Raw genomic sequence first — 25,839 nt, forward strand, 5'->3', positions numbered from 1 at the left:
AGTAACAGATGAAGACTGTTGTGGTTCCACATACCACTGAGTTGACAAAACATAAGTGTTGTATTTGTAACATGTTCAATATCTCCTACAACTGGCTCTCTTTCCGCAACTGCTGTACTTCATTCAACTCCAGGCAAAGTGTTGGTCTCGGGTAAAACCAATGTAATGAGAATCAGAACTGGGACCCGTCATGCCCATTCAGAACCACAACCCCACCACATTTATTTCCTATGCCTATCCAATTTTTCCCATGAAAGCAGCTTTGCCTTTTCCCACAATATTTTGAATTGAGTTTCAGAAAATAATTATAGTATTATACTCAGCACACTAAGATTGTATATGTTCAAAGTGCTGTATTTAAAAAAAGGGCTAAATTAGTGGCTTTGCTACAAGCCCCATGCAAAGGGCAGCAGCATCGCTGCACTGATGCGGGAGCAGGACGGAATCAGATTGTCACTCAGCCCACCACCTGATTTCCAGTTTTGCCCCTTGCTCTGGTGTAAAGAGGCCTTAATGAGAACCAGGCCCAATATGCTCAGTTTCCAATAGAAACTAGTATTTCATATATCAGGGGGTAGCCACGTTAGTCTGGATCTGTAAAAGTAGCAAAGATTCCTGTGGCACCTTGTAGACTAACAGACGTATTGGAGCATGAGCTTTCATGGGTGAATACCCATGCATCCAACGAAGTGGGTATCCACCCACGAAAGTTCATGCTCCAATACGTCTGTTAGTCTATAAGGTGCCACAGGACTCTTTGCTGCTAGTATTTCATGTAGCTCTCCAAGACCATTAGCAGGCTCTGGATGGAGCCTCCTCCATATCTGTGAGTAGAGAGATTGGTTACACTGGTATGGTCTGACAAAAGAAAGTGGCAGGGGAGGAGAAGGGAAGTAGGGGTGTGGAAGAGGAAATCCAATTGGCCTTCAAAAAAGCAACCTGCCCCCTCAAAGCTCCACAGTACTAGCACTATGAGTTGAACTATGTCACTGGACATTCTGGAGGGTATTAGTTTGGGACGACACAGTTTGCAAACTCTGGGCCTGATCCTGAGAGTTGCTGAGCACCTGAAACTCCCACTGAATTCAATGCAAGTTACAAGTGTTCAGCTCCTCTCAGGATCAGCCCCTCTGTTACTGCTTCTGATCTGCTGGGCACTGTACAGCCATCTAGAATCATAGAATATTAGGGTTTGAAGAGACCTCAGGAGGTCATCTAGTCCAACCCCCTGCTCAAAGCAGGACCAACACCAACTAAATTATCCCAGCCAAGGCTTTCTCAAGCTGGGCCTTAAAAACCAATAAGAATGGGGATTCCACCACCACCCTAGACAACCCATTCCAGTGCTTTGCCACCCTCCCAGTGAAATAGTGTTTCCTAATATCCAAACTAGACCTCTCCCAGTGCAATTTGAGACCACTGCTTCTTGTTTGGTCAACTTCCATCACCGAGAACAGCCGAGCACCATCGTCTTTGGAACGCCCCTTCAGGTAGTTGAAGGCTGCTATCAAATCCCCTCTCACTCTTCTCTTCTGTAGACTAAATAAGCCCAGTTCCCTCAGCCTCTCCTCGTAAGTCATTTGCCCCAGCCCCCTAATTTCACATCCCTTCTGTACTGAGGAGACCAAAACTGGACACAATACTCCAGATGTGGCCTCACCAGTGCCAAATAGAGGGGAATAATCACTTCCATGGATCTGCTGGCAATGCTCCTATTAATGCAGCCCAATATGCCGTTGGTCTTCTTGGCAACAAGGGCACACTCTAATCCCCAGCTCCTTTTCTTCAGAACTGCTGCTTAGCTAGTCAGTCCCCAGGCTGTAGCAGTGCATGGGATTCTTCCTTCCTAAGTGCAGGGCTCTGCACTTGTCCTTGTTGAACTTCATCAGATTTCTTTTGGCTCAATCCTCCAATTTGTCTAGGTCACTCTGGACCCTATCCCTATCCTCCAGCGTATCTACCTCTCCCCTCAGCTTAGTGTCATCTGCGAACTTGCTGAGGGTGCATATATCTAGTTGATATTAAAGAAAATTATCGTACTTAGGGAAAAAATAACAAGGGAAAAAAGAATATGTTTACAGTTATACAACAATAACTGGCATAGCACATCAGCAGCAAGCTCCTAAATCTTAGATCTATCTGAACTCAGCAAATGCCATCAGTTCCTGGCAGCAGTACCAGACAGGGCTTATTATTTTATTAGTGTCTGGATCACAGCTAGAAGAGGAAAGCTCTCCCCAAAGTAGCTGCTTCAAGAGAGGGCAACTGGAGTAAATTTCTCTCACTTGGCACTTTGTACTAGGGTCATTTCACAGACTAGGAGAAGATGGCTGAAGCTACAATGTGTGGCGCTAGTGATTAAGACAAGATAGAGGTGTGTGTGTGTGTGTGTGTGTGTGTGTGTGTGTGTGTGTGTGTGTGTGTGTGAGTGAGAGAGAGAGAGAGAGTAAATCGCTGGCTGTGTGTGTGTGTGTGAGAAAGAAAGAAAGAAAGAAAGAAAGAAAGAAAGAAAGACAGAAAGAAAGAAAGAAAGAAAGAAAGAAAATAGCTGGCCATGGCAACGAGATTCAAAAGTGACTTCAGAATTTCCAGACCCATGAACCTGTGGGGGGAGTAGTAAAAAGAAGAGTCTGAAAATGAAGTACAATGTACAGGCTTCAGTCTGGATTCCATCTCCCAAAGGAAGGAAGAAGACATGGCCAACACCACTTCTCTATTTATAGCCTCTCTTTGCTAAACAATATCTGACACATCTCAGGCAAACAAGTGTTGCAATTACATTTGGCAACAAAGGGGAGAATGAGGTTAGGGAAAAGAAGCGGAGATAGAAGAGATAACTGGCATATGCTGGTATTCCCCCTCCTGCACCATCAGCAAACTAAACAATGTGAAGGGGGATGGGTGGGGTCAAGAAGGGAACTGATAATATTGTGAAAGCAGCAATGGAACAAAACTAAGTCTGACAAAGATCTCCTCAAAAAGTGAAAATTTGACCTGTTTGCCACTTTCCTTCTTAGTCGATACAGATGTCTAAGTCAAGACGCTCATAATGTGATGAGACACTGGGCAGACAAAGCACATTAGCTCTTTTCTACCACAAGCCATGCTTAAGTTAACATGATTTCTAAATTAAGAACAGACAGGGTCTTAGAACTAAAACATCCATACCCAAGTGGGAAAAAATAATGTGGATTGATAGGTTTGGCAAATGAGGAATACCAAGGCAGACAGTGGACAGTACACTTTGTTCTGCAGAATGTGCCAATTTATTAGTTAACGCAATTATTTGCTTCTGTGCTAAAACAGAAGTTTGAGTAATTATGATTTTAGTAGCTTAACTAACTTAGTAACTTTTCTACGAAGAAGTTTGTATTGGGGCAGGTCCCACAACTGGCATCTAGCCAGCGCCTTAACTTGCCAACAGTCAAATTTATTGCTGTTCCACTTTGCTAGAATTCCTTTCATTGGACTCTTTGGAACATTAACACAACTAAAATGTCATGACAATTTGGTGAACTAATGGCACAACTGGTATTATGGTGGATGTTTACTGTGGGAAACTTCATGTTGAAAAACATTTTGGTCAAATGAATCCTTTTCTTTGCAAATACGAAGCAAAAATGTAAAATACAGTAGATTTCTAGTGTCTTTTTGCAAACAAACACTTTCAAAAATGTACAGGAAGGATTGTTGAACTATGTCCTGGTTGTCTGTGGTAATTTGCAGTAAATCAACAATCGGCCTTACAATGTATTTTCCTATAATCCAAAGCAATAAAGTGTACCAGAGATGGGTCATATTATTTTCACAATATTTCTATCTAGTATCTTTTGCTCCTTTTATCTAGTATCTTGCTTCTCTCTTACATCTTTTGTATGGTGACACAAATTCTGATCGGACGTTACTCTAGCATAACTAAGATCAATATCTGGCTAATATCAGTATCTCAAGCCTCTGCACAATATTGTATCTTCATGTACTACATTTTTCCTTTCTACAAAGATGTACATATGCTTTTCCTTGCAAGTTCCTCCTGACTATTCACTTTGTTCAGTTAACTTTCCACCTTTAACCAGACTCTCTTGCCTACAATATAAAACATAATAAAAATTACAACACAACCAAACTAATTCCTTCCCACTCTCTTGTAACTATAAAATGCATGTCAAACATAAGCAATCCAAATCACATGAGCTTGTTGCATCTCCTGCCTTGCTACCTTCTGTCTGTACATTATCTAACTTAGCACCTAACCACACATCCTTTACTCATTAAACTAGCCTCAGTGAAGACCATAAAGAGTCCCAGAACCTGAGCCTGCAATCATTACCAGATATAGTGCTATACGGGGTAGTAAGCATTATGTCCATTAGTATTTCCACAATCAGGTCCCTGAATCATAAGTTTTTCAGAGGAGGGTCTTCGGGTCAGTCTGCTCTCATTTATGTCAGCGTGAATGCAACTCCACTGCAACTTCAAGGATGTTACTTTAATCCGACTTATAATAGTGTAACAGATCAAAAATTGGTTCTTCGTTTTGCATGTGCCTGTAAAGGTCCATACCCACCAATGATGCTATAAAATAGTTTCCAGAGCTGTGTTTGGATGGATCTTGCAATCAGCTGCCATTCTCATATGACACCGTTTGGATACTGACTATACAGTCACAGTCATGGCCTGTCTTCCCCATGCATATTCATATTGTTATCAATTCCTTTGCTTAAGCTCCAGATTTTAATCAATTTTCAAATGGCAAAAATCCAGCTATAGCAATTTTCAAATTCCTTTGTGGGGTGTTTCTTATAATCAGTTCTGCTACAAACCTGGGACTCTGCTTTGTGGATATCTTTTACGAGTTAAACCCTGAAGTTCAAAAGCAGATTGTGTAAGAACTTGAAACCAGTGAAATTTGGCCAGTCTGAGGCTATTTTCATGAACCACAGGCTTTAGATAATTCTTAGCTGAATGCATTACCAGCTGTAGACTAGAAATGGAACAAACCTAACGGGTTACAACTGTTATACAATCCATAACATATCAAACATATCAAAGTATGAAAGCTCCTATAGACATAATTTGAAACATTCTGTGTATAGATTGCTAGCAACAAACTAACATTAGTGTTGTAGCTAAAAAAGCCACTTAAGTATTCACATTCTTATACCCTATGAAAAATATGTTTTCAATAGAATACACTCTGCCTCTAAATCAAACATCCTTTATTCTAAAATAAAAGTTCGATTAAATATTTTGTATTGATCTTTTCCTCTGTTATACCTTATGGGCCCAATCCTACAATGATATGCATAATGAGATAAGGAACTCCCGTTACTAGTGCAATGCAAGCCTTTCACAACAAAATCTGTAACCAGGTAGCATCCTGCTAGCTCTGTCTTCTAATATGGATCGGAATTCAGACTGACGTAGCTCTTTATGGCTATGTCTAAACTGCAGTGTAAAATTGCACTAACCCAGGCCTTGGGCCCAGGGTCCCATGGGGGTGCAGGGTCCGAGCCTGTGTCAAGCTGGGACCCAGAGTTCAAGCCCTATTGCTCTGCAGTGCAGACAAAGCCCCACTAAACTTGTGATCGGGGAGTCCACCAAAAGTATCCCACGATCCTATGGGCCGACTTTCTTTGTCCTCTGGACAGTCAAGTTTGGTGGACAGTCAAATTTTCCTATACTATACCACAAACAAAGGGCTACAGTGGCCACATTTTGGGAGGACACTAGGAAGTCTGAGATATGGATGGTTGGACTCTGGCCTGCATAACGTTGCATAGATACTGGAGCCCCAGTATTCAACAATTCCTAACCTGGGGCTACAAGTGAGTGTAGATGCTCAAGCCCTAGGTTAACAAACCCAGGGACTGGTAACTTGAGTTCTACTAATCCTAGGCTTACATTGCAGCGTAGACATACCCTATGAGTCCCACAAACCTTTTGTAAAAGCAAAACTTTTTGATGCTTCTAGCTAGGTACAAGTTTTTTTGAGATGCAGTTTTGTGGCTTGGAAATTAAACTTCTAACCCTTGATCACAGAGTTGGGCCTTCTGGATCAGTGAAACTTCACAAATTACGAGCCCTAGAATGTCGAGAGTTTAAACTCAATTTATCAATTATGTTTTGAATTTCACCTTTGCCATTCAAATGAGCCAAAACCCAGGGGCGGCTCCAGGCCCCAGCACGCCAAGCGCGTGCTTGGCGCAGCAAGCCGCGGGGGGGCGCTCTGCTGGCGCCATGAGGGTGGCAGGCAGGCTGCCTCTGGCAGCTTGCCCGCGGAGAGTCCGCTGGTCCCGCGGCTTCGGTGGACCTCCCGCAGGCTTGCCTGCAGAGGGTCTGCTGGTCCCGCGGCTTTGGCAGGCCTGCTGCAGGCACGCCTGCAGGAGGTCCACCGAAGCCGCGGGACCAGCGGACCCTCCGCAGGCAAACCGCCGGAGGCAGCCTGCCTGCCATGCTTGGAGCGGCAAAATCCCTAGAGCTGCCCCTGCCAAAACCAAAGCTAAACTCAAGGGGTACAAGACAGTGCAAAAATAAAGTAACAAAAAAAGTTCATTGAAACCCATGCTAATTTAAACCAGCAAGTTTAGCAGAGGTTTAATTAATACTTATCGGCAATAACAGAGAACAAATAATCAACTTACATGTCTCTTACTGAGATTAGATGAACACATGAAACTATCAGAGATACCTGGCCTAATAGGTCAAAGGATTTCTTTACATGTGAAGGATGCTGAAAATCAGCAGAAGTTTAGGAAAACTTTAGGTAGCCACCATTTTGATACAGGTGGTTAGGCTTTATTTGGGGGGGTAGGGGGAGTTGTTGTTTTTAAATTAGACTGGCTCAAATATTAATTTAGATTAAAAAGTCTGAAACATTTTGAGCAGACGTTGTTTTCTACAGGCTTGTCTATTTGTAGAGTTATTCCCAAATACCTATTCCTGATTTACTTCATGGTTGGATGCTCTTATTCCAGAATAAGAGTATCCACACATGGAGTTAATCAGGAGTAGTTAATCTATTTTAAATTCACACTCTACCTTTCATGTGTAAACAAGTCCATATTTCAACATTATGGTGAATATTGAATGTTCAATCCAAAAGGAACGGAACTACAGTGAAATCAATCCTAGGGAAATGATGGGAATTGAGGAAGGTAGGACAGGATTAATGTTTTATTGTCTTTGTTGGCACAAAGAGGAGAACTTCTAGGTAGCCCGTAGGGCTGCTTCTGTAGTAAGAACAGTGAAACATCTGTCAGTCTTCAACTAACACTTCCTGCGAATTACAGGCTGGTTCAGGTTGTTCAGGATTTCCAGAGGGTTGTTTTTTTTAATCAAACAGACAGAACCTTTTTGGCTCCTACATACTTGCTTTATAACATTCTTTTAATATTTGTATAGAGAACAAGAATATCCAGAGACAATAGTAAAGATTAAGGCTTTATGTCATCATTAGAAACGCTGCAGCAGAGCTGCTGCAGTGCTTCGGTGCAGATACTACAAGAATGAGAGGGGTTCTCTGATTGCTGTACTTAATCCACCTCCCCAAGAGGTGGTAGCTAGGTGGATGGAAGAATTCTTCCGTCAACCTAGGCTGTGGAGACTGTGGGTTAGGTCACCTTAACTACCTCGCTCAGGGGGTGTGGATTTTTCAAACCTCTGCATGACATAGCTGGGTCAACCTAACTTTAGACCTGGCCTAAAAGCCCCCGAGAATTGGGAAAAAGATGCTTTGGGATCTATGCAGCAGGTTTCCTGCTCCTTCCTCTGAAGGGAAACAGGAATCTGGGCTAGCTGGACCACTGGTCTGATCCAGTGTGGTTGTTTCTATTACATAAATTTAACACTGATCAAAATTAGGACACCATCCAAATTGGAGGAATAGCAAACGCACAGGGGGAGAGAACTGAACTACAAAAAAATTAAAAGCAGCAGGGACTGCACACGGGGACTGGAAGTGGGAGGGAATTGCTACAAATAAATCTGTAAATTCCAATCTTCAGGAAGAGAAAATAAACAGCACAGATAAAACACGGGGGATGTAAAGAAGCGATAACAATTGCCAACTTAAAGAAAATACGATCTTCTCATCTTTCCTGAATTACTCTCTTACTTTTACTTTTTCATGTAATCAGACACTATAATTGCCTCAGAGAGGGTGTGGGAATGGGAGGTGATCTCCTGGCACCTTAACTTCAATGGTCCAGAATGTAGAATTATGGGAACTACCAAGGCAAAGTTTAAAAATAATTAGGGCCAGATAGGCAAGTGGTCATTGGCTGCCATCACTGGAAAAATTAGGTGAGTACAAGAATATTGAGATGTATCTACGCCAAACAATATTTTTGTCCCAGCACATTAGTTTCATTTCCTTGTAATACATTCTTCATTAGAAAAGGTATTTTGGCTTTTTTGTTTAGTAATGACACTAGCAGCACTGGAAGGCAAGCATAAATTTAAGGGAGCAGCATGAATGTACAACATAAACTGCTCCCCAAACATGGAGCCACTTCAGGGTACTTCAGAAAGATCAATAAACCTTAATTCATCTTTTTAAATGAAAAATTGATTTTTGTCTGGTAATGAACCATTTTTCTCACTTTGTGGGTGATGCCTCTGTGCGAATCACTGTTAAATTTCAAAACTTTAAACTTTTTTCTTTTTAGTGAAAGAACATTGGTACTTATTGTATGGGAAGAAACCAACCAACCAACAAAAAACGGACAGAAATGGCAATATTAATTGCTCGTTTGACTTTCTGGGACCAACCTCAAATCTAAATTTGTCCCTGAGTGCTTAGATGGATACATACTGTTGCATAAAAAAGTCCTTTCACACAGCATGAGGTACTTCAGAGGACAGCTGCCTTTATGACTGCACACTGTTATTCTGCACTAGGGAAGTTTTCTACATACTTCCTGCCACTGCTATCATCAGTTAAGCTTGAACTGTTGCAGCATGGAATGAAACGTACAACGTTCAACGCAGAATGCAAAATTGACATCTACATACCAAACAGCAGCTTCCAGCTGCACAGCGGACACAAAAGACCAGCTAGTTTCATAGGAATGGATAAGAGAACACGTCCTATATGTTCTATATACGTTAACTGTTCTTGACGAAGAAGTGAGCTGTAGCTCACGAAAGCTCATGCTGAAATAAATTTGTTAGTCTCTAAGGTGCCACAAGTACTCCTGTTCTTTTTGTTCTTGACATGGACACTTCTTGGATCTGAAAGGTTATTGTATGATGTCCTCATATGAATGCTAACCAATAATTTTGGACAATTGACAGAGATACACACCAAGAAGAATCTTAGTCCTGGCTGCAGACTACAGTTATTGGGTAGCATTGGGCTATGACTGGGTAAATTAAACCTCTAATGGTTTAGACAAGTAGGAAAGTGGCCTAAAATCTTCCTTTCATACCTGGTTGTTAGTAGTTAGTACCACAAGAAGTGGGTCTATTTTAATGAATACTTTAGATATTAATCAGGATAGAACTTGTTGCTATATATATTATTGAGATTCACATCATCTCCCAGTACGTCTGCAGGGACAAAGTGAGGACTAAATTCCAATAAATACATGAAGTTTGATTCTCTAGTGCTTATGAAAAGTGCCAACTTGACATCTTGTATGTAGGCCATAATTACCAGACAGGGGACTCTATCCTGGGAAGCGGTGACTCTGAAAAAGATTTGCAGGTGGGGATGGACATAAACTAAACATGAACTCCCAGTGCGATGCTGTGGTCAAAAGAGCTAATGTGATCCTTGGATACATAGACAGAGGAATCTTGAGTAGGCATAGAGAAGTTATTTTACCTATATATTTGGCACTGGTGCGACAGCTGCTAGAATAGTGTGTCCCGTTCTGGTGTCCACAAGTCTAGAAGGATATTAATAATTTGGAGAGGCTTTAGAGAAGAAGCAGGAGAATGATTAAATGATTAGAAATCAGGCCTCCTTATAGTGATAAACAAAACAGATTGAGCTTGAATCTAACAAAGAGAAGGTTAAGGGGTACCTTCATTACAGTCTATAAGTATCTACACTGTGACTATTTGATGATGGGTTGTTCAAGCTAGCAGAGAAAGGTATAACATGATTCAATGGCTGGACGTTGAAGCTAGACAACTTCAGACTGGATATATGGTATACATTTTTGACAGTGAGAGTAATTAACCATTGGAACAATGTACTAAGGGTCGTGACGAATTCTCCATCACTGGCAATTTTAAAATCAAGACTGGATATTGTTCTAAAAGATCCAATCTAGGAATTATTTTGGGGAAGTTCTGTGGCTTGGATCAAACAGGTCAGAACAGATTACCACAATGGTCCCTTCTGGCCCTGGAATCTCTGAATCTCTGAACAGTGAAGTCCTCTCTCTGCAAATCAGGTACAGCATACAAACAATTTGAACTCCCCTGATGCAGCCCTGCCACTGAGCTTCAACCTTGATTTGGATAAAATACATTTAGGAGCAAAAAGAATAGCTCATTTTTCACGTCCATTCAAACCTTGGCCTCTCTGACTTCTCTTGAATGCTAATGAGGGTGCCAGTGGCAGCAAATTATGTAAAACTAAGTGAAATTTTTCAGCCAAAACTTTTTTCATCAAAAAGTGCAGATTTTGTGATGATGAAATGTTTTGAGAATTCATGTCAGTTTCATCTCAGTGTTAATGTAAGGAAAAAAGCAAAAAATGTGAAAAAAAGTTTTATTTTGACATTTTCAGAACAAAATTTTTTGATTTTTTGATTCAAAAAACTTTTAAGTGCAAAATTTCCTTCAATGTTATTAAAAATTAAAAACCATTAACATTTCTGACACGCTAAACAAAACATTTTCGTTTGAACAAAATGTTTTGCTCAATCCTAAGTGATTTTTTAAAAAACCTTTTTGTGCCTAAAATATTGAAAAAAAATTCATTTCAGATCTACCCCAGGCAACTTTTTATTCTGATTTTTCAAAACTGCCAGTTGAACCAAAAAGTCAGTTATTTGCAGTTCTACAATTATGGTGGTGGTTTTGTGTGATGTGGAAGCTCTCCTAGGAATTGACCTGAGACCTATACATTTCACACAGGCTGAACAGCCATTAAATGTTTCTTCCAGTTACTATCAAGGGCTGATCCTGTAAGCGCTCAGATTTGGGACATGGTGCACAGAATTATTGCAGGATTGGGCCTCCAGACTGGATTTGAATCATCCTAGCGGTGAAATGTTTTTATATAACATTACCAGTCCCCCTTATAGTAATAATCTACAGATTCTTGGTGATCAATATTCTGATTTGTGGGAAACATTTTAAGTTTTTATGGTGGGGAAGTTATAACTAAGTATTATAAAGTTATGGCCCAAATTAAGTAGACTAATCTTTGACTAATAAATTTCAGAGAATCACTGGAAGTTTTACAAGAAGGTAGCCCAGTAACTCATCCCCTAAAGACAATAGTGGTACAACCTACAGGGAATATGAGTTGTAAAACACTTAAGAACTGAATTTTAAGTACTGAAACAAGTAGGGAGGATATTCAGGGGTGTGGGGGTGTTCATATAAAATTAATGTTACAGTTAATAAAGAAGACATAAAAAAATGAAGACATTACTAACTAATCTAGACTGGCACCAGAAAATCTGAATAAAATTTTAAAAAAATATTGCTTATTATCTGTACCTATGTAACACGCCACAGAACTGGTCAATTTTCTATAATAACTTAACTGGGAAAACCAAAGATAATAAAATGTGTAGAAAACTGTAAATAATGAAACTGAAAATAATTAAGAGGAAATATATGTTATGACAGACTGTTTAAAGGGGCAACTTTCCAGGGTGATATATGTGCTCATATAAATTCTACACGACAGATAGTCTTGGAAACATTTGGCGAATCATTTTGGCAAGTGTTTAGTTATCAGTTTGGAAGGATAATTCTAACAGAAAAGCTGTAATTGAGATCCTGCTTTGAGCAGGGGGTTGCACTAGATGACTTCCTGAGGTCCCTTCCAACTCTGATATTCTATGATTGGTTTTCAATTAAATACCTATACTGCTATCAGAGTTTAACACAGGAGTTATGGTATGAGCTAAGAATATAATTTAGAAATTAGAAGAAAATTATGATCTCCATAAAATACAGATTTAAGCAGGATTTGGAGATGAGAATGTGGTTTATAATGCTAAAAGGTTTGTTCCCTAATGTTTTAAACTAATATTTCCTGTAATGTTGGGCCAAATTTACACAGAGAATCAAGTTTCTTTATATTTGCAAAGTATGATAATTAGAAAACCCAGGTTGCAAACTTATTTTAAGAGGCTGAGGTGATACCTCAATTAATTTGAACTTGCAACAGAAGTCCAGTTAATACATTTTAAATGGTTTAAAGGTTAATGACTAATTATATTTTAATATAATTAATCACAGAATTTCATTTCATATAAATCTTTCTAAAACACACCAGTGACTAGGTAATCCAGGAGGCTACTGTCCTGCTGAATGTTTTCTTTTGGCAATGATTACATGAACCAATCAGCTCATCTTTTACACCTAATTTATTTTATAAGTAATCTGTATTATCTGGAGATTGCTGCAATAACGATACACGCAGCTGAGAATTCAAGACTTATAATTTAAATTCAGAATTTATCTACTTCTCTAAGGTTAATAATCTAAATCTAAGAGAGCACTTCTACAGTGACCTTCCAGGAGGGAATCTCTAAGTCCTTTATGTATGTTTATAGTCCAGATTGACACCTCCTGCAGTAAAACCAATAGGGGAGGGAATCTCCATGATAACCCACCCGTGGAGTTTTTCTCCCTATTATTCCACTGGGAGAGGCATGGCGGGGGACAGGGGTTCCCCTGATCTCCATGGTGTATGTTGCACGGCCCATCACAAATCCAGCAGATCCCCCAAAAGCCAGCACCAACTTTCCTGAGGCTCTGTATCTCTGCAGTGGCTCTGCCCTCAGAGACCCACCCTTCTGGTCCCTGACAGCATGATGACTCTGTCTGAACTGCAGAACCAGACTCCCCCAGGATGTGGTAGACCTCTGGGGGAAGGGGCACACCAGAAAGGATAACAGAACCTTGGGCTGTATCAGCTTTAATGACTCAACTCCAAAGTATCAAATAGAGGAATAGTTGTGTGACACTCCTCCAACTTCCCCCCCCCCGTTCCTTCTGTGCGGCTGTTGGACCCAGGGAGCTAACTTCAGTTCCCCCTTTGGCACAAGCTGAGGGAGACCCAAGCATGGAGTGTTTCCTTCCAGCACAGATATAGAAGAGTTATGAGATAGTGCTTTTATCCTCCCAACACACCTGTGATGTAAATAAAATCTCCACTTGGTGGACAGGAAAACTTAAATACATAGGCTCAGATCCTCAAAGATATTTATGCTCCTAACTACCACTGAAATCAATGGGACTTACGTGCCTAAATACCTTTGGGCCATAACAATTAAGTGACTTGTTTGGATCACACAGAAAGTCAGTGGTGGACTCTGCCCCAGAACCAACTAAATTTCATTCTGTGGCTCAGCCACAAGACCATTTAACATTCTTTTCTTCCACATTAATAAAAAAATGACTTTAAATCTTGACATCTCTCACAGCAGTTTGGTGGTTCTACCAAATACATTCCATTGGGGTTTTTCTAAGATATGAGAGAGAAAACATACTGCTTCCATTTTTGAAAGCTAGTAGTAAAAATGCCAAAATGCCAATGAGGGCATGTACAGTGTTTGCTGTGGGCTAACTATGGGACGAATCCTGCAAACACTTGGGCATAGTATAATGGGATGTGTCATCCATGTAAAGTTAAGCACATGCATTAGTGTTTGCAGGATTAGGTATATGATTCTCATACTAGACTACTCTATTTCAGAAGTCAATATCTATGCAGTTGAGAAGGTTACTCTTGTCAGTAGTTCCACTGTAGTCAAAGGGACTGCTTATGGAGAAAAAGTTGTTTGTGTGCTGTTTATATGAAAGGTAAGTACCCAAAGATTTGGATAGACTAAGTGTGTGCTATGTGTCTAAGATCTAAGTGATTTAGGTGCACTGAATGGGACTTGTGATCCTATATCATTACGAGTATGGCTTCCCTGCAGGCTCACCCTTTCCTCTTTTGAAAATCTCACCCTAAACTATTTCCTTTTCATCTCTAAAGCAACGTGATGATATTAACTTCCAAACTTCCTTAAGGCCAATACTGAGTTTATTTTGCTGAGATTTCCATTATATACTCAATGTGAAAAGGGAAAGGGAAAAGAAAAGAGTACAGGAGGAAAAGTCAGTCAACATTATTCAACTTCATTTTAATTTCCACCAAGAGTAATATAAATATATTAAACACCAACAGAACACATTTTTGAAAAGACCATATGGCACTATTACAGTGTTTTAGCTTGATACAAATATAATTTGTAATTTTATAAAAATTATAAGAAAGTATAAGAACATTTTTAAGTAGTACATCAGTAAAAATAAATCTCAACATTTTAATAGTACTTTGAATATTCTTACAGTAAGAATTTTAAAAGTGCTTTTTAATAACATTGTTGTAACTCAACATTAGTGCAGTGTGCCAAATAGATTTTAAAGCAAATATTCATAGTGAATTTTTCTATAACTAGCAGACTCAAGAGTCTGAAATCTAGTGTTAACCGAGGTAAGTATTTCAATTACAGCTAAACATTACTTAAGTACTTTACATGCTCATTCTATCACTAAGAGAAAGAAGTTGACATCCTTCATGTGAAGACAGAAACCCTACTCATGTCATGAAACCAGCACTATATAAGTGAACATTTAGAAGGCAAAGAAAAATGGCTTCTCCAAAATATTTATACTACTTAGAAAACTACGATCCTATGCCATAGACTGTATGTAATACAAAGATCAAATTCTTTACATTTAATAGCTGCACCTAATTCTCCACTGAATAAATTATTTTGTTGATAATTCATGGAATTCCAAGAAAGCCCAATTTCAAGATTTTATAGTTAATATATCTCAGTAATTAAGTAAGCCTTATTTGGATATTTCACAGTATATTTACCTCTGAATTAGTATGTGATTTTGTTTACTATCAGTGACAGTATCTTACTGCAATGTCTACTGCCAAATCTTTGAGCAAGTTAAAAGTGAAACACTGTAAAAGAACAAAAACCCACTGCCTACTGTGATACTATACAATAATAATGGTAAGAGGGTCACTGTACTTCTGAAAACCATGGTGTAACTCTTAGAGGTGCCTCAGAGGTAACCTGTTCAAATTACATCATTTTTTTAAATTAAAGTTCTTTACTGATGGTCTGAGGATGCAAAAATGTTGAATATTCACCACTCTTTTGTTAAAGCCCTTATTTTCAAAGAGACAGGAAACTGAGTTTAAGAATTGATCCCTTGGCCCTCATTTGCATATTATAGGACCTGAACATTTCTTATTCACATTTTTAGTTTGTTTAGAGAAAAAGATTTTAGTTAGTAGAGAAAAGGGAGTAAAATATAAACTAATTCATTTACTTTATAAGACGGTATGGTTTAGGAAGTCAAACAATTGACCATTTTTCTCAGTATTACACATAAGAACTTTTATACAAACATTAGCACTGAATCAATAACTAGAGATCAATTGTACAACTATCTCTCTATCCCTTCATTTTAAAAAGTAAAATATCATTCCTTTAATTCCAATAATTTGCAACATCCGGTAATGTTTAAACTATTTTCCATCTCTCTTTTTACAAATGCATTAGGAATGGTTTAATGGACATACAAATAGATATATTTTTGTTAACCATTTCCAAGTACCAAACTTAAACATGGGCTAGAAAATAATTAAAAATAATAAAGAATTATTTTTATCTTTTCTTGACAGAAAGGTTGACAGCAGTGTCCATAGTTACTGCAAATAATGTAGCTAAACCATTTATTAATGAAAACGATTTGATAGTAATATAGAGAGTAAGAGGGGAAACTCAATAGTTTATAATTAATTCAAATTATCACCCCTGATTTTCAAATGATCACTCGGTAATTTTTATTTTTGGATAATAAATTCTTGATCACTAGTGTACTGAATTCTAAATTCACTTATTTTTTGGAAAGATTTCCGGTGCATGTAAATGTGAGAGATTGTGATTCTTTAACATTTTGAATTATGTGCTGATGTCAGATTAACCAGAGGTGCTGAACTTAGAGCAGAACATTTACCAAATAGTGTTGCATGATCCTGATTATTATTACAGGAACAATAAATATACAGAGAAGTATTATTAATTATTGAATGGGAGAAGTATTTCTAATAATTGTTTGGATCAACATGGTTCTCTAATGTTACAATAAAATGTGCCAAAGTGCAGTTAGCATTACGAGGATATTGTGGAAAATTCTGTCCAAACTACATGCACATTGTCACAACTGTCACATTACTCTTCACACGTCTCTTATCTGTTCCTCTCTTTCTCTTGGTTTCTCAATACTGCTCCTTTCTCTGCTAGTCTTTATCTCATCTACTTATGTACATTTCCAAAATGTACGATCAAAATCCAGAAAATGTAGGTACAGCACAAAAACAATTCAATTTGCATTTTTATTGTCCTTGCAATCATTGAGAAGCCCTCTCATTCAAAATGTTCTGCTCTGGGCTTAAAATTTCCCTCCTCCCATCTGCTGAAACAACTGCACTGTTACTAAGTGGCCTGGGACAGTCTTCAGAGCCTACCCGAACAACCCTTTCAATAACACAGTAGACTTTCCATAAAAATAAGAGAAACAATTAAAGCTAGTTATACTATATATTATAAACAAAAATACACTTCCCTTGAGTAGATCTCTAAATTAATTCTCAAAGATCTGCTGCCTTCCCTACCATAGCTACTCAAGAGTGCTTCAGAAGCAAGTTAGACACTTGCAATCATTCTGGGACTAGCTAGTATCTCTACTTTGTTAATGTTTTATAGGCAAATAAATCTCTCTCTCATGTTATATTATATTAACCCTGACAGAGCTGGGGGGAATTTTTGTTCCTATATATAAACATTATATAATTAGTAAATTTTCTTTCTAAAACATAGTACTGTCTCACTGCAATGACAGGTTAGTTAAATCTAAAATAGATTCTCTAATCATCAGTTCTACCTTGGGGTTTTTAGCTTCACTGGTTGCTAGCTCCTTGTCAATAAGCCTCAGGTTGTGCAAATTAAGAATAGAATCAGCAATTATCCGTGCTGTCCTCTTCTGATAGCCTCCAGATGTTACCATCAAGATAGGAATTCTGTGGTTTCTGGCAGCCCTGAATACCACTTCATCTCTTTTAACAATTCCCTGCATATTTACAAAAATGAAAAACAAAGTGAAATGATATGAATGTCACTTAGTTTTACTTTTACTGGTATGGATTTGTAGCCTGTAGCTTATGCTTTTACGGCCTTATATACATGAGAAATTACCATTATGTGATCTATGTGTTTGATTTTCTAATAGGAATACAATGAAAATCTGTAAAATAATTATTTAAATGATTTAAATATCCCTCTAGTAGTGTATCAAACAGTATACTTTGGCTTTCTATACACGAACTTTTCAAACACTATTTATTATTTGTATTATAGTGGTGAGTAGAGGTCACAACAGATTGGAGCCCCACTGTGCTAGGTAGTGTACAGACTCATAGTAAGATAGTTCTTGCACAGAAAACCTAGACATCAGAGAAAAGGGGTGGAAAAATGAAGCATTATCCCCATTTTACAGATAGAAAACTGAGACTATAAGACATAATAGCCCTGATTCAGAAAGGCATGCAAGCACATACTTAACTTCCGGAGGACTACTCGCATGCTTAGGATCAGGCGACTTGCCCATGATCACATAAGACATTCCTAGTAGAACCAGGAACTCAACCCAGATCTCGAGTCCAAGTCCTGTGTCTTAACCACAAGATCAGCTTTCCTCGTCCTTTAAAAAGGGTACAATGTTACTACTGTAAGAACCTATCTATGTACTGTGCAGCTGAATGGGGTACTTCATGATCCTGACAGTAGAGAATCCAACAAGAGCACCACTCCAGATCTATTTCTTACTAACAGAGGGGAACGTTCTAAAACATGAGAATAATAGGACAGACTAGTGACCAAGAGCTTCTATACTGTCACTGAACTCAGCAACATGCAACAGAGAAGTAAAGTTTATTAGATTCCAGAAACCACCTTTGGGGAAAAGGGGAATACAGAATTACTTGAAAGGGGAATACAGAATTAATGAGAAAACATATTAAAATCCACAAGTATGGACAAAATAAGGATAATCCTAAAAGACAAATAATAAAAGGTGCAACCAACCCACTACAACTCCTCTCCAAGACAGTAAGAAATGTAGCTTCACAATGAACTGTTCAGAAATTAAAAGGTTAAAAAATTACTATAAATAGAGAAGGGGAAAAGAACTAAACAAGAATATTGAAAATCACAACCGTGGGGAAAGAAGCGGCCAAACAGATATAAAATGAGTCTGTGCAAGACAAAGGTGTTAAGAAAAATAAGAAGATCACTTACAAATGCATCAGGGAAAAATATCGGAAAAAAATTAGAAAAATGAAAAAAGGATGAAAATGAATATTTAAATGTGGCTATTTAAACTATTTTTTAAAATCTGTCTAAAGATTTTTTGTTTGGTTTGTTTGTTTAAATGGTACTGTACAAGAACAAAGGGTTTAACTAGGAATAATGAGATGAAATTAAAAAAGACAGTTACTCACCTTTGTAACTGTTGTTCTTCGAGATGTGTTGCTCATATCCATTCCAGTTAGGTGTGCGCGCGCCGCGTGCACGTTCGTCGGAGAAACTTTTACCCTAGCAACCCAGGCGGGTCGGCTGGGCGCCCCCTGGAGTGGCGCCGCTATGGCGCCCAATATATACCCCAGCCGACCTGGCCACCCTTCAGTTCCTTCTTGCCGGCTACTCCAACAGTTGGGAAGGAGGGTGGGTTTGGAATGGATATGAGCAACACATCTCGAAGAACAACAGTTACAAAGGTGAGTAACCGTCTTTTCTTCTTTGAGTGATTGCTCATATCCATTCCAGTTAGATGATTCCCAAGCCTTATCTAGGTGGCGGGGTCGGAGTGAGATGTGGCGTTATTTAAAACTGCGACGCCGAAGGCCGCATCATCTCTTGATTGTCTGACTAGCGCATAGTGTGCGGTGAATGTGTGGACTGATGACCAGGTCGCTGCACGGCATATCTCCTGGATAGGCAAATGCGCCAGGAAGGCTGCCGACGCCGCCTGAGCTCTCGTGGAATGTGCCGTGAGGTGGCTAGAGGGGACAGGAGCTAGGTCGTAGCATGCGCGAATGCATGCAGTTACGCAGGAGGAAATCCTCTGAGAGGAGATTGGTTGACCCCTCATCCGTTCTGCGATCGCCACAAACAGCTGAGGGGACTTCCGGAATGGCTTTGTTCGCTCAATGTAGAAAGCGAGCGCTCTGCGTACATCTAAGGAGTGTAGCTGCTGCTCCCTCCGAGAAGAGTGTGGCTTCGGGAAGAAGACCGGAACGAAGATGTCCTGGTTGGTATGGAAGGCAGAAACAACCATAGGGAGGAACGCCGGGTGGGGTCGCAGGTGCACTTTGTCCTTATGGAAGACGGTGTAGGGTGGATTCACTGTGAGAGCTGTCAGCTCTGAAACCCGTCTGGCTGATGTAATGGCCACCAAGAAGGCCGTCTTCCATGACATGTACTTGAGCGAGCAAATCGCCAGAGGCTCGAATGGCGGGAGCGTGAGCCTGTTCAGAACCATGTTAAGGTCCCAGGTAGGAGCAGGGCGGCGTATGGGGGGTAGAGACGCTCCAGGCCTTTAACAAATCTGGCGACTAAGGGGTGGGAGAATACGGAGCGGCCACCCTCTCCTGGCCGAAAGGCGGATATGGCCGCTAAGTGTACCTTTAAGGAGGATGTCGCCAGGCCCTGCTGCTTAAGGTACCAGAGGTAGTCTAGGACCGTGGGAATCGGGGCCTGCATAGGGTTCACCCCCTGAGTAGCGCACCAGCAAGAGAAGCGCTTCCACTTGGCCCTGTACGTTGAGCGAGTGGAACGCTTCCTGCTGTTAAGGAGGATATGTTGGACCGGTGCGGAGCAGCTGAGCTCCGCCGTATTCAGCCATGCAGGAGCCACGCCGTGAGGTGCAGGGCCCGTAGGTCCGGGTGACAGAGCCTGCCATGATCCTGCGTAATCAGGTCTGGGTGTAGAGGAAGGGGAATCGGAGGGTCCACAGACAGGTCCAGTAAGGCGGTGAACCAGTGCTGTCTGGGCCACGCAGGTGCGATCAGGATTAGATGCGCTTTGTCCCTGTGTAATTTCAACAGGACTTTGTGCACCAGAGGGAACGGAGGGAAGGCATACAGTAGGTGGCGGGTCCATGGCAGGAGAAATGCGTCCGTGATCGACCCGGGAGAGAGACCCTGAAAGGAGCAGAACTCCTGGCACTTCCTGTTGGACTTGGTCGCGAAGAGGTCTATGCGGGGAAATCCCCACCTCTAGAAGATGGAATGGATGACATCCGGTCTGATCGACCATTCGTGGCATAGGAAGGATCGGCTGAGTCTGTCCGCCAGCGTGTTCTTGACCCCTGGGAGGAAGGATGCCACCAGATCTATCGATTGGGCTATGCAGAAGTCCCAGAGTCGAATGGCTTCCTGACATAGGGGAGATGAACGGGTTCCCCCCTGTTTGTTGATATAATACATGGCCATTGTGTTGTCCGTGAGTACGGAAACACAACAGCCGTGTAGGCGTCGTTGAAACGCCTGGCAGGCAAGGCGGACTGCCCTCAACTCCCGGACATTTATGTGGAGTGACAGCTCTTGGGACAACCAGAGGCCCTGGGTGCGCAGGTGTCCTAGGTGGGCCCCCCACCCCAGGGATGATGCATCGGTTGTTAGAGTCATCGACAGTTGCTGTGGATGGAACGGCATCCCCGCGCATACCAGGGATGGGGTCAGCCACCAGTCGAGGGAACGGAGAGGGTCGGGGGGGACCGTCACCAATACATCCAGGTGGTCCCTGCCCGGGCGGAATACGGAATGAAGCCACGTTTGGAAGGGCCTCATTCGGAGCCTGGCATACTTTGTCACGCAAGTGCATGCGGCCATATGCCCTAGTAGTGTGAGGCAAGTGCGGGCCAAGGTGATTGGGGAGGCCTGCAAGCTCCGAATGATCACAACGATCGCCTGGAAGCGAGGTTGAGGTAAGTAAGCCCTGGCTTGAGTAGAGTCCAGGGTCGCTCCTATGAAGTCTAACCTCTGTGTGGGGACCAGGCTGGATTTCTTGGCATTGAGAAGTAGGCCTAGCTGGGAGAAGAGGTTCATAACGGCCTCGACATGCCGCCGCACCTGCGACTGGGAGGACCCTTTCAGGAGCCAGTCATCGAGGTACGGAAAGACGTGGATTTTCCACCGACGGAGGTGGGAGGCCACAACGGCCATGCACTTGGTAAACACCCTCGGGGCCGTGGAGAGGCCGAAGGGTAGGACTGCGAACTGGAAGTGCTGATGTCTGATCGTGAAGCAAAGGTACTTCCTGTGCGGTGGAAAGATGGCGATATGGAAGTACGCGTCCTTCATGTCGAGGGCAGCATACCAGTCTCCAGGATCCAGGGATGGGATAATGGTTCCCAGGGAGATCATGCGAAACTTCAACTTGAGCATCCATTTGTTGAGGTCCTGCAGGTCTAGGATGGGTCTGAGACCTACCTTGGACTTGGGGATCAGGAAATATCAGGAGTAGAACCCTTTGCCTCTCTCGCCTAGAGGTACTTCCTCTATAGCTCCCGCTGCGAGGAGGGAACGAACCTCCTGCAGGAGGGTTTGCTCGTGAGAGGGGTCCCTGAAGAGGGACCGGGAACGGGGGCAGGAAGGGGGTGAGGAAGCAAATTGCAGATGGTATCCGTGCTTCACTGTGCGTAGCACCCAACGGTCTGAAGTTAACCAGGACCACGCCGGGAGGAAGTGGGAGAGGCGGTTGGAGAAGGTAGGGGAAGGATCCTGTCGTGCGTCTGGTATGCCGTCCCCGGGCACACCTTCAAAAGCCGGACTTGGAGCCCGGTGGTGCCTTGGAAGGCCCTTGGCTTTGGCCTCCCTGGGAGCCGGATTGGCGTCTGCGGCCCCCCCGGCCACGCCGTCTATTGAGGTCCTGCCTCTGACGGGGTGGGAAGTATGGGCGTCGTGCTTGGGGCCTGAAGGGTCTACGCTGGGTGGAAGGTGTATGCATCCCCAGCGAGCGTATTATGACTCGATTGTCCTTCAGGTTTTGTAATTTGGAGTCCGTCTTGTCCGAGAACAACCCTTTCCCGTCAAAGGGTAGGTCCTGGACTGTATATTGGAGTTCCGGAGGTAGTGTGGAGGCTTGAAGCCATGAAATGCGCCTCATGGTTATACCGGAAGCCAGGGTTCTGGCTGCTGAGTCAGCCGCGTCGAGGGAGGCCTGGAGGGAGGTCCTGGCCACCTTCTTACCCTCCTCCAGGAACGCATTAAACTCCGGGTGGGAGTCCTGGGGTAGCAGTTCGGAGAACTTACCCACCTCCGCCCATATATTATAGTTATAACGTCCCAGTAGGGCTTGCTGGTTGGCCACACAGAGTTGCAAGGCCCCAGCCGAATACACCTTGCGCCCCATGAGGTCCATTCGCCTAGCTTCCTTGGCCGTAGGGGCCAGAGCCTGTTGGCCGTGCCGTTCCCTGTCGTTAACAGACTGGACAACTAGGGAGGAAGGAGGAGGGTGGACATATAGGTACTCGTACCCCCGAGAGGGTACCATGTACTTCCTTTCCACTCCCTTAGCTGTCGGCGGGATGGAGGCTGGTGACTGCCACAGATTATCGGCGGTAGACTGGATAGTCTTTATGAATGGGAGGCCTACCCGGGTAGGTGCATGGGCCGAGAGGATGCTCACTACCGGGTCCTCAACCTCTGGGACCTCCTCCACCGGTAGGTTGATATTGAGGGCCACTCTACGGAGGAGGTCCTGGTGGGCCCTGAGGTCTATCGGTGGGGGTCCTGACGCTGAAGATCCAGCCACTGCCTCATCTGGCGAGGAGGAGGAGGAGGATACTCCGGGGATGAGGGCATCCTGTGCGGTCTCCTGTTCCTGGCCTGGTTCCTGCTCGAGTCGATCCGGGGAGTCTGGAGGCGGCTGTTTGTCTGACTCAACCACAGGGGGGCGGGAAGCAGTGGCCTCTGGCACCCGATGTTCCGAGGCGGTGGAATATATCTGGGGCACGGGGGCACCCTGGGTCTGATGATATGCCCAGGGTGTCCAAAAACCTCACTGCTGGGCACCCGCGTCCTGCGGGTGGGGGTCCTGGAACACTCCCAGCGATACTTTGGGGTCCTGGTCCCGTTCGTAATAGCTACCCGTCTGGGAGGATGCTGACGTGCCTCTAGATGGCCAAGGTGGAGCGGCAAAAGTCGGTGCCGAGGTACCGACAGATCTTACACCTCTGGGCAGTGGTGACTGGTGCCGGTATTGGTGACGGTGTTGAGAGCGAGATCAGGACCTGCGACCGGCTCGGTGCCAGGAGGTCGACCGGGATCCCGAGTGCCTCTGTCTCGATCTGCTCCTGGAGGTACGGCACCCGCCGCGGTGCCGTGAGCTGGAGTGGTGCCGGGAGTACCGGGTTGACGCTCGGGACTTCGACCGGTGCCGGGAGCCTGACCGGTGCCGAGAGCGTGACCGGTACCGAGATCGGTGCCGGGAACCTGAACGGTGCCGAGGCGATCGGTGCTGGGAGCCCGACCGGTGCCGGGGTGACTGGTGCCGGGAGTCTGATCGGTGCCGAGGCGATCGGTGCCGGGAGTCTGACCGGTGCCGGGACCGAGATCGACGTCGAGAGCATGAGCGGCGCCTCGATGTAGAGCGTCCGCGGGACCGCAATCTGGAGCGGTGCCGGTCTGCCACACTGACCGAAGCTGGTCTGGTCAGGGTCAGTTTGCCCAAGGAGTGTAGTATCCGCACCGGCGGTGCCGGGGGTAAGGGCAATGGTGCCTCGGTGATCGCAATTAGGTCCCTCGCTGCAGCAAACGTCTCCGGAGTAAAGGGCGAGGTAGGCTCTACCACAGTGTGCACCAGGGAGCTGCCAGGTGCCGGACTCGACGGCCCTCGCGGGGTCGGAATCAACGGTACCGGCTTAGACGGTGCCGCGGCAGGTATCGGTGCCGGGCGATCCGCCTTATGTGCAGCCTCTGACTGGGAGGCAGTTGGTGGCAGGATGATCTGCGCCCTCGCCGCCTTCGGCCTCGGGGAGAGGGAGCGGCTCGGAGTCGGTTTCGGTGCCGGCTTCTTGGTGGTAGCACTCGGTGCCGTGGCGGAGCCCTTGCTTACCGGCTGACTTGTGCTCGGTGCCGAGGGCGGAGGTGTCAGGGCAGCTTCCATAAGGAGCTGTCTCAATCTAATGTCACGCTCCTTCTTGGTTCTCGACTTGAAGGATTTACAGATTGAGCACTTGGCCGATAAGTGCGACTCCCCGAGGCACTTCAAGCAGGAGTCATGGGGGTCTCCAACCGGCATGGGCTTGTGACAAGCTGAGCATTGCTTGAAGCCCGATGAGCCGGGCATGAGCTCCGGCTCCCGGTGCGGGGAAGGGGGGGTGTCCCCGATCCCCTCAAACTACAACTAATAACTACACGAATAACTCTAGATAACTGACTAACTAATAACTATATATATATATATATGTACAACAATGAACTATAACTACTATATACAACGATTGCTAGGGAGTGTGGAGGTCAGCGAAGCCGCGCTCCACAGTTCCAGCGACCGACACGGGCGGTAAGAAGGAACTGAAGGGTGGCCGGGTCGGCTGGGGTATATATTGGGCGCCATAGCGGCGCCACTCCAGGGGGCGCCCAGCCGACCCGCCTGGGTTCCTAGGGTAAAAGTTTCTCCGAAGAACGTGCACACGGCGCGCGCACACCTAACTGGAATGGAAATGAGCAATCACTCGAAGAAGAATTAAAAATTTTGGATGAATATCAGCAACAACTCCTGTAAAGCAGATTCTTAAGTGAATTAGTAGACGCTTCAGCAAATAGTACATTTTAAAACAGACTGGACTCAGATGCAGAAAAATATACTATAAGGAAAAATTCTGAACTTGCAGAAGGACAGGCTAGACAATCTAATAGCTATGATTCTGTGATTCACAGAAATCTAAAAAGGAACAACAATCTTTGCATGGTTAGAACCCTTTCCATCCAAGGATGTCTAAGTGCTTTACTAACACAAGTGAATTAAACCTAATCATTTACAAAAATGATTAGGAGTATGGAACAGCTGCCGTATGAGAAGAGATTAATAAAACTGGATTTTTCAGCTGGGAAAAGACACAATTAAGGGGGGATATGATAAAGGTCTATAAAATCATGACAGGTGTGGAGAAAGTAAATAAGGGAATGTTATTTACTCCTTCTCAGAACACAAGAACTAGGGGCCACCAAATGAAATTAATAGGCAGCCGGTTTAAAACAAACAAAAGGAAGTATTTCTTCACACAATGCAGTCAGCCCATGGAACTCCTTGTCAGAGGATGTTGTGAAGACCAAGACTATAACAGGGTTCCAAAGAGAACTAGATAAATTCATGGAGGATAGGTCCAACAATGGCTATTAGCCAGGAAGGGCAGGGATGGTGTCCCTAGCCTCTGTTTGCCAGAAGCTGGGAATGGGCAACAGGGGATGGATCACTTTGGCCACTGTCGGAAGACGGATACTGGTAGGGTGACCAGATGTCCCGATTTTATAGGGACAGTCCCGATTTTGGGGTCTTTTTC

The 25,839-nt window shown here is 43.4% G+C and overlaps 1 protein-coding gene across 2 annotated transcripts in view; it reads right to left on the reverse strand.

Moving 5' to 3' along the window:
• Positions 1-14,309: 14,309 nt before the first annotated feature.
• HDAC11 (histone deacetylase 11) overlaps positions 14,310-25,839 on the reverse strand; it is a 73,227-nt gene continuing 61,697 nt past the window's right edge. For both annotated transcript variants that reach the window (XM_050957880.1, XM_050957879.1), the window contains one exon: positions 14,310-17,343. In XM_050957880.1, coding sequence (XP_050813837.1) covers positions 17,101-17,343 — 243 coding nt within the window. In that variant the 3' untranslated portion in view covers positions 14,310-17,100. The remainder of the gene's footprint in view (positions 17,344-25,839) is intronic.

The sequence above is a fragment of the Gopherus flavomarginatus genome, chromosome 6, assembly GCF_025201925.1.
Source record: "Gopherus flavomarginatus isolate rGopFla2 chromosome 6, rGopFla2.mat.asm, whole genome shotgun sequence".
Taxonomy (NCBI): domain Eukaryota; kingdom Metazoa; phylum Chordata; order Testudines; family Testudinidae; genus Gopherus; species Gopherus flavomarginatus.